The following is a 9645-nucleotide window of genomic DNA, read 5'->3' on the forward strand; positions in this document are numbered from 1 at the left end:
AGTCAGGGCTTAACAAGTCATTACAGGACAAATAGGGCATGAAAACTAACCCAAAACAACCTGCACAGATTGCCTGGACATCACTGGAGTTCAGCCAAACAACAGAAAGACTCATTACATGGTAAAAACAAACAAACCTGGAAGAAATATCAGGCAACAATGTTGTCCAGAATTAAGGTGCACATGTACAGCTACCCTTTAAAGGAAACATCTAATTCGCCCATGTGTCCCTATAAGCCTGTAACATCTAAAATGTCTCTTTTGGTAATGGACTTCATGTATGGTGCTCAATTCGTCCAACAGGTTTGTCAGATATGAATCCTAATTAAACACTTTCATCTTTTATATGAGAGGTGTTCAGTTTTAGCCCAGTGTAAGCAAATCATCTGCCAACTGTAATTTCAATTTTTAGGAAAACTTCTTGACCTTGCCCGTTTTCAGTTTTAAGCACAAAAGTGTCTTCTGTTATGCTCTAATTAGCCTTGTTTAGTAAATCTGGCTCTGAAAGTTAGTTGCAAAGTTACTTATTTCTAGTAGAATGCCTAAAGTAGGTTAAATCGAGTTTAACCTTCAAATTTATCAAAAAAATGTGAAGTCACATCTTATTCAGTGACATAACTCTCTGATTATCTACCACAATATGAAAAAATAAACGATCTAGTCAAATCTGTTTCCTGATATCTTAGTAACTTTGTTGCAAATTTGCTTATGAACCAATATTCAACAATATACAAATATATTTATCGCAGGTGATGATGTAGTAATAGTTTTGATTGTTTCTGTAAACAATGTACATGACACCTGAGGACTACTTCATAATTTTGTTTTGCTTTATTTCCAGATGTTTGATTGCACTGTTGGTCCCTCTCACATCATACTCCTCCAGGTTTCGCCTGAAGACCCGTGCACATGTGCACTCATCGACTTCAGTTGTCATCCTAAGAAAAAACTATAGTTTTCTTCCAAGTTTGCAATGCTCTTCCTGAATGTTTGTTGAAACAATGGTTTGAGGAAGCACCGAATCATTGAACCGTGCTGGTAACGATGGAACTTGTGACCATAGTTGAAAACGCACCCCACCCCAGGTTAGGAAATCCAGCTCTCTGTGCAATTCTGTAGATGCAGATTTTGTGCAGGTCTGCGTTTAATATGTAGCAGGACTCCTATTTGAGTAAGCTCAAGATTTTCCATGCAGAGGACTCACCACAGTGCAGCAGAGAGGCCAAAACCACCAGAGCAGAGCCAGAATCAGCAGTAGCATCACTATCAGTAGTGCTATGGCCAGGATCGTTCCATCAGACTGCAGGGAGGAACAGATATGGACACTTCTCTAAGTAGGACTGTTTTTTGTTATGACATCAGATCCAAATGACATTCAGAAAAACATTTGGAAAATGTAATGGAACAATAAGATGATGTCAGCTGTTCGGTTTCTTTAGTGTAAACAATGGTTGCATGAAAGGGTGCTAGCTATGAAAATAACAGATGATGCATGCTGAAAGGGATGGTTATTAAACAAGGGGATGAACTAAGTTACAAGTGATCTCACTGGGAGATCTCATAACCCATTGGCTCATGAAGAGCTTTTGGATTTGTCCAGTGGGAAACACATTGTGCTTTTCTAAAGAGCTTTGACTGGCACCACTTTATAGGCATCAGACATTCCAGCAGTCCTTTTAATACATATATTACCGTAATTCTGTTTTCGTTCCCAGCCTGTGAAACTTTTGTTCACCTTTTTGTTCCTTTAACACATTTTTCACAGTAATGTGGCTGCATTTTCAAAATCTAAAACAATACTGCAATGAGTGTTAGCTAGTGAATCATTTTGAGTAATAAAATCTTATATAACTTTTCAGTTGCAATAAAGCAATTAAACTATATTTAAAATAGTGCTGTTCTAGTATGATTACTACGTTGCTAGCATGGCGCTTGATTAACATATGTTTATCATGATTAGAATGTTGTTAACATGTTTCTAACATGGCTACCATGTTGATTAACGTGTTGCTAGCATCATGTTAGCATGCCATGTCATCTAAAAAATCTTAATGACACCAAATTGTTGAAGAGTAGTGTACAGTAGCTTCATTACAAGTAATGAAACATAAAATAACTAATACTTACACAGCTTACAGTGGTGATAGTAACAGAACTAGAGATAAAACTCAGGCCTTCATTCATGCTAACGTCAAGGGAGGCTGCCCTGAAATACACATAATGTAAAAAATTACTTAAATCCACTATATTTCATTCCTTAATGAGCTACAGTTAACATTTCTTCCAAGAGAAAGACAGTACAAATATTTATCTGATACACTTACGTTCCCTCCTCTCGAAGAACAGGAGCTGGACAGAGCAGATACGTGTCCTCCACAATTAATGGCTTCACCACTAATAAAAAAGACAATTTGTCAATCACATTTCAAATCTAGAAAATACAGCATGAATTATTTGCATATTGCTGACAAATCAATCAAAAAGACAATCATGATAAACCAGTAATTATGTCTCCACTGGATGCAACAAATGCATCATTTGTAATGTGTTTTATTGTGTCATAGCGCTGGGACGCAGCATCATGTTAAGGGGCATAAGATTTGCGCAAATAGCTTGAGGTATATAGCCAATCACAATGCACTGGATAGCTGGCCAATCAGAGCACACCTCGCTTTTTTAGAACTATGAGCTATGTACAAATCGACTCGTTTCAGAAGGTGGGGTATAGAAGAGAAACAATAGTGTACAATATGTGGAAAATAATGTGATTTTTGAAACTTATACCACATGTTGCACAAAATAATGTTCATCATATGACCCCTTTAAAGCTAGAATTAACTCTTATGCAAGGCACTTAACCCCCGGTAGCCCTAGAGTATCCAAAAGGAAAGAGAAGTGGGTCACAGATTACAGAACAGGGGTAATGGGGCCATTGCTCCAAAACCTCCGATGGTCAAGAGCCTCCAACTGAGACGTCAGTGGAGGCCTAAAATCACCCAAAAACAACAAACTGCAGATGTAAAGGCTTGTTCTTGTAATCAGATAGTTATTTTATATCTCTCAGATGCAACTGAGGTTACTACACTCAAAAAAGTTAAATGAACAAATCGGTGCTTTAGTACTTGACACAGCCAAAGCAAGAAAACAGAAGAACATTTACAAATATAACACTTCTGTGTTTTTCTTTATCCTGTAGAAAGCTGTTTGTTGGTGGAGGCGGTCGCCTCAAATCCCAAAGGTTCATAATTCTGGCAGAGGGTCATGTTGTCATTGTGCTTTATTGGGCTGTTTACCCCATAGCATACGAGGGAAGGTCATGTTGTACTACTAAGTAAAGACATGTGCACAAAGTTTTAACTTGTGTGATAAATCAGTAAGAGTTACTGTTGATACCGAATTGCGTCTGAGCCTTTCTAGAGCTAAATGGCCACTGGGATGAATTCAACAGACGTTTTTTTTCTTATGCAATCATCTGACTGCTTTAGGACTGTTTTTTTTTTTTTTTTTGAAGTTAAGGAAAGGAAATGCAAGTCAAAGACAGCTAGTCTAAACACCCCCAAACACATGCACTTGCATTTGTGTCCATTGTGTCCATTGTACACACTTTGCAATTTAGTGTAACGTCACAAACTTATCTTCTGTAGCAAAAGGGATTGTTGGCAATGCTGGACTAATCAGCATGCATGGGAGCACATTAGTACACATTAGTATACATTAGTATGAAACTGTATGCCATCAAAGCAAATCCAAGGTCAGACAAAAATGTGAACACCTGGGAAATATGCAGTATTTCTTAACTGAGGTTTCTACCATTAATAAAGCTTTCAACCTTCTTAGAATAGATTCATATAACTGAATAATCTACTATCTCTATGAATCTATGAATTCTCACTCTTCTCTCCAAAACTACCCTGTGAGAATTCAGGGGATTTCTAGTCAGGTCAGATGTTAAAGTTCATGCTGGTGCTCCAACTGTCCAGGTTTAATGATTATGACATCCATGTTTTTTTGCGTAGTGTCATTGGTGTCAGTAATTAAAATGTTAGCTCTTTCATGTATGTTGGTTTAGTTAAGTTCTCCATGACGAAACAGGGTCTTCAAGGTGACTATTGCTGTGACTTTTGCTTATTTGTTGTTTGACAGTCCCTATCATTCAACTAGTTTTCAACCAAGTCTTGTCATACTTTGCATACACATTCATAAATGTTCTTAAATGTGTTAGTGTTCTTAAAACATTAAACAATTGGGCTTTTGTGCTTACAGACAATAAATGCTAAATGGATTCCCATGATCTGTTACTAACATTTAGATGAACTCATTTTCTATTCTAGGTAGGACAGTGTGAAAATGTCAACACTAAATGCTGGTCAGAAGAAAGTCAGGTCAACAAACTGTAACCACACATGGCTCTTTTCTGACAGCCTGCCATCAGCCTTGGGTTCAAAGTACGGAGAGCAGGTTTGTGCATGACGGACATTATCATTCATTTACAGGATATCCTCTCTAGTGTTTACAGTGGTCAAGAGCAAATAAACAGCAAGCCTCCTCAAAGGCAGAGTAAATTTGGTGTAGGTCTGGGAATGTGCCTCGAGGATGGGAAAGAGGGACTGGTTTGCTGAGAGGTGGACAGAAAAAGGTCAAATTGCTTCCATGACACAGTTGCACTCATCAACCGGATGTTCTGGTCTTTATCGGACACAAACAATTAGCATGGTGCCACGTTTGTAACGTCCCGCTTTAATCAGAGCAAATACAGACAAAGAGATACGAAGCTGGTACCCATTACTGATACTGTAAAAAGGATTGAAGTCAGATGACTGGGCTTTGATCTACAACCAGTGCCAATTTTAATGAAATTACGATTGTTTTGAGAGAATGAGACCCTCCCTGAAGCTTTAATACCATTAAAGTATTGCTGCATATGAAATGTCAACATAGAATCACTCGCACTTTAATGGCTTTACTTCAAAAAAGAACGTTGGCATACAATTAACAGCAGATTTTGTTAAATATACAATGCTTTCCATGATTTCCGTAGTAATTAAACTGAGCCATCATGTTTTGCTAGCTGTTAAAGCAAGGATGGATTCTGATTGCCAAATGTTTTTTATTATTCATTAACTGGAAATTAATTGTTTTGAATGTATTTCTAACAATATTGTTTCTCTGTGCCATTATTATAAAAGTCATTTAAACAATTATCATTATAGTTATCATTCTTAGTGTGAACAGGCCTTAATTCATATCCGTTTGTAAGACTGCACGGTTTTAGCTAATGTTCTACTAAAGAACTAAGTCATTTTAAACTAACAGGAAGTTTTTATTTTTGGGGTGAACTATTCCTTTAAGTCATATGTTTTGCACAATCCAAATGTACACAAAATTGTCACCTCATAAAATAGTTTGTTGGTTTTGTTATCATTTAATGTCCAATATAACATTTGCATCCTAATGCAAAATTTGTTTACCATTCATTGTGCTTCTGCTAATTCAATTTAATCTTTCCCGTGACTCATCCACCAGGATCTGCAGCACTATAGTGTGCACGAAATACACAGATCCTGTTTAAACACGAGACCTGCAGTAAAAACTGCAAGAGGCAGAGCTGACATTTGCCTGATGGGCTTTGTGAACGCGGTCAGCCTTTTGTGTGGCAGCGTTTTTTTCTTATATCTCCCTGGTTTGGCAGGAATCCATCCCGTAAAACTCCTAATGTAGCTTTTAAAATCTACTGTTAGCCAAAAAACAAATGGGACTGGCATGGCCAGCCGTTCCAAGGTTTCTACGAAAATGAGTCTTCTGGGACGTTCGGTGGAAAAACGATAGCTAATCAGAAGGGTTTATAGATTCTGACTCGAATCATTCCAACCATATGGCAATTACGCAAGAAAGTCACGGAAATGTCTTATATAAGACTGCTGTCATCCCACACAACATTTAACCCTATTTAATAGTCTTCATCGAGCCAGTGATTTGTTCAGCATACACGAATTTGTAATGCATTGTAATATAATGGACTGTTTAAAGGTATAGTTCACCCCAAAATGAAACCCTCGTTGCGTCCCATGAGTCTTTTTTTCCTGTGAAACACTAAACATCTTTCCATATACCAATACTTTAAAATTAACAAACGTTTCTACAAATAATCAGCTTCATAAAAGTAGTCCATATCACAATATCGCTATATTTGAAGTCTTTGATAGCTATACAGTAGCATTGAATGAGGAACGGACTAAAATGTACTTACTTCTGGTGAGAGTGTCATTTATTCTGAAGCTGCAAAGAACCTTGTCCACATTTCTAGCATGAAGGAATCCATTTCCTCTCACGACGACTTGGAAAACCTCTTTAAAACAGGAAGTTCACATACTGAATGCCAGTTGCGATAAAACAAATCACATTATTTTCTTTAAAAAAAATCGTGGTTTAAAACAATTTTTTGCTTGTTTTGCTTCATATTAGCAATATTTCGGCAAAATCTTGAGGGCAGAAAAGTTCATTGTCTAATGACAAACTGTAAAAAGCGCAACTCAAAAGACACGGCTCAATATCAAAGTCACTTTCAAACCAAATAGCTTTGGTTTTTAACTCTCTTAAACCTGTGGCGAATCTTTCACCCTCATGCCTTATTCCACATTGTGTGGATTCCTATTGGATTGAGTAGATTTTGTGTGATAAAATTTGCCAGACAGCAGTAAATGTGCGCACACATTCACTCTAGCATAGAAAGCACTACAAACTTCACTTCTTTAAAAGAACGTTTGCAGTTTTGAATGGTTGAAGTCAACAACCTGACTGATTCCAATGTCTAAATTAAGTGCCTTTTAGGTTCCAGCAGCAACGTTTTGGGGTTTTTCAGTCTCTATAAAACCACTCTGTTAAAGCCGAGTGATTGTGTTAGGTATGTAATGTAAGTGTATACTTTTTAGATATTAAAACCAACCTTCTAGGTCTTGGATCAAATGGTGGCTTTCTGTATCTATTAGTCTGGAGGATTGTTTGATCTAGTGAGAACTGTACTCACCTCCGGCACAGATGCTNAGGGTATGTAATGTAAGTGTATACTTTTTAGATATTAAAACCAACCTTCTAGGTCTTGGATCAAATGGTGGCTTTCTGTATCAAATCTATTAGTCTGGAGGATTGTTTGATCTAGTGAGAACTGTACTCACCTCCGGCACAGATGCTGGAAGGTTCTGCAGCAAGGATCTCTATGCAGGATCTCTTTAAGATCTGATGGGTACAGAGAGCAAAACTCAGTAGGTGGACAGTTAGGTCGGCTGAGCTAGTAAAGCTAAATTACCATTCAGTTCATGGCCAGTTAACAACTGTTTTTTGTCAATTCAAGGGTGTGATTACTCACCCTTGAATTGCTCCTTTCTTCTACTGAACAAAAAAAAAGTATTGCGAAGAATGCAAACAGTTGCCGGTAGCCATTGACTTACATATTAACTTGAGGGTGAATAAAAAACATGGCAGGATGGTCAGTTAGTTAAATTTGTCCAACAAACAGTGCATGCAAAAACCAAACAGAATTCTTTCCATTGTCATTTATTGTTTTATCCTAAAGAATCATAGCGACACCTCTCCTTCAAGAGCCTCAACAAGACAATCCTCACGAGGCCTTTTTGTTTTGAACGTCACATCTGTTTTTTTTCCTCCTGGAAATAGCCTTCATCAGCCATACCAGCACCTAAGTGTGGCGAGGTTGTTTTGATCTACAAGTCTACCGCCTTGCTCTGTCATCTATGGAAGTATGCTTTCAGATCCCGAGGTCCCTGCTGATTTACGACACACTTCTCCTGAGCTCCGGCCAGGATCTTTCAGCATGCGGCTAATTGACAGCAGATGGAGGCCAGCTGGACTGACCCCAGTCTCAGCTCATGAAACAGTCCACCTCTGCATGGGCGAGACGAGTCTTTACCCAAACATCTCCTCTTTTCTTCGGAGCGTAAAAAAATATAAATCATTAGCTTTCATTGCAAAAAGAAAGGACACGGTGAACAGGCTTTGATGGTGTTTGGACAGACTCCAGCGGACCGTGGGATCAAAGCGGGCCAGGCAGGGCATGGCAGGTCTCTCTGATACTGGAGACAACCCAGCATCTTCAGACGGGACTGAATGAATATTCTTGTTTGTTGTTCTTCACTTCCGTGTTTTTCTTTAATTCTTCTGTTGTTATTTTTCATTAAGATACTGTTTATTAAGGGTCGTTTTTACCCAGGAGGTCAAGCTTTGTCTGGCTGGCATGGTTCTGTCTGGCCCTGCTGCTAGATGCTAGAACTAAAACAACTACAAAACATCTTTATCCACTGACAGCCATTCAGATCAGTGGTTGATGTATGGTGATTGTGTGATGGTCTCTATTTTAGACAGCGGGGTGGTCAATGGACTATATATCGCTCTCTTCAATTTAAAGATAGTAAAAACATTTGCATGACAATTTATAAAGCAAAGCATATTTGAAAAAATTATAAACTAAAAGTGCACTCAAGTCTTTGCGAACCAAAAGTATTCTGATTGAGATTTAAACTACTTTTAAGCAAATACAGTAAACTAGTAACAAAAAGCCACACATTGGCCAAAAAAAAAAAAATCATGATGAATTTTACTAACTCAAACTAAAAATTCACCTTCTTAAAACGTAACTTAAATTGCATTGCTTAAACAAAACCACTTTATTTGAAGTATTAAATGAAAACAATGTGGTACCAAAATTACAACCAATGTGATGCTTTGTAATTTTTTAACCACTTTGAATTGAATGAATGCTGAAAAATGTAACATTTAGTTAAATGAATGGAAACAATCATAATACAATTATTAAAGTGAGCCTTTTCTCACAATGCAGATTAGTATGGAATTTACTGTATTAAATCATCAACATAAACCCTCACCGAGCCGATGACACCTTGCAGAGCTTCGAAGCCATCATTTACCGGAAAGACGTGATCTTTGCTGTCAGCGATCTTGGCCAGCTAGAAAAAGCGAGAACAAAAAGTATTACCAAAAACAAAATTATGCACGAAGTGTACTTGCTTAAACAAGTGCAAGTTTACATACCCCCCAAGAATAAGTGCCAAGGTTAATAATAGTTTTAAAGCTTTCCATANNGAGGCACCCAGGCTGCGAGAGCGGTTGGCCTGAAGGAAACACAGAGCAGAAACACTTCAGACACCTGCAAACTATTAGCCCTTAACTGCTTCATCCACAGATCATGCTTTTGGCACTGCCTGGTGAAGCTGAACGTCTCGGAAGAGGACGCTGGGTAATTCTGATCATTAGATGCTGAATAATGCCTTTGTTGGTTGAAGCTGAAAGAAAAAGTGGGTCAAACTATGGGGATAAGTACACTTATTATTTCAGTGGGTGTGGCTGACATTTTGTACATAAAAATACATGTTGATGATTTATAATAGCTCGTAAGATTTTCTGTTCATTATTATTATTCATTGCTTTAAGCAACTGGTTGCTATCGGTTGACAGTACTGTTGTATTATTGTGACCATCTGTGTTAGAGGATGATGAGGAGAAATGTGTGATGTAAATCCCAGCATGCAAATTAATTCAAAAAGGCCACAGATGACCTTGTAAACTGTAAAACGGAAATACACTGCACAGAATGCAAGCTTAGTAGTGTGCTTC

The 9645-nt window shown here is 37.8% G+C and overlaps 1 protein-coding gene across 1 annotated transcript in view; it reads right to left on the reverse strand.

The window, feature by feature from the left end:
- The window catches only part of antxr1a (ANTXR cell adhesion molecule 1a), a 35078-nt gene that overhangs the window by 13819 nt on the left and 11614 nt on the right, over window positions 1-9645 (reverse strand). Inside the window, exons 9-15 of the mRNA XM_043246221.1 lie at window positions 9036-9143; window positions 8898-8978; window positions 7173-7233; window positions 6248-6346; window positions 2325-2394; window positions 2128-2206; window positions 1205-1300 (exon numbers count right to left, since the gene is read on the reverse strand). Coding sequence (XP_043102156.1) covers window positions 1205-1300; window positions 2128-2206; window positions 2325-2394; window positions 6248-6346; window positions 7173-7233; window positions 8898-8978; window positions 9036-9143 — 594 coding nt within the window. The remainder of the gene's footprint in view (window positions 1-1204; window positions 1301-2127; window positions 2207-2324; window positions 2395-6247; window positions 6347-7172; window positions 7234-8897; window positions 8979-9035; window positions 9144-9645) is intronic.

This window comes from Puntigrus tetrazona, chromosome 8 (assembly GCF_018831695.1).
Source record: "Puntigrus tetrazona isolate hp1 chromosome 8, ASM1883169v1, whole genome shotgun sequence".
In the NCBI taxonomy this organism is placed as follows: domain Eukaryota; kingdom Metazoa; phylum Chordata; class Actinopteri; order Cypriniformes; family Cyprinidae; genus Puntigrus; species Puntigrus tetrazona.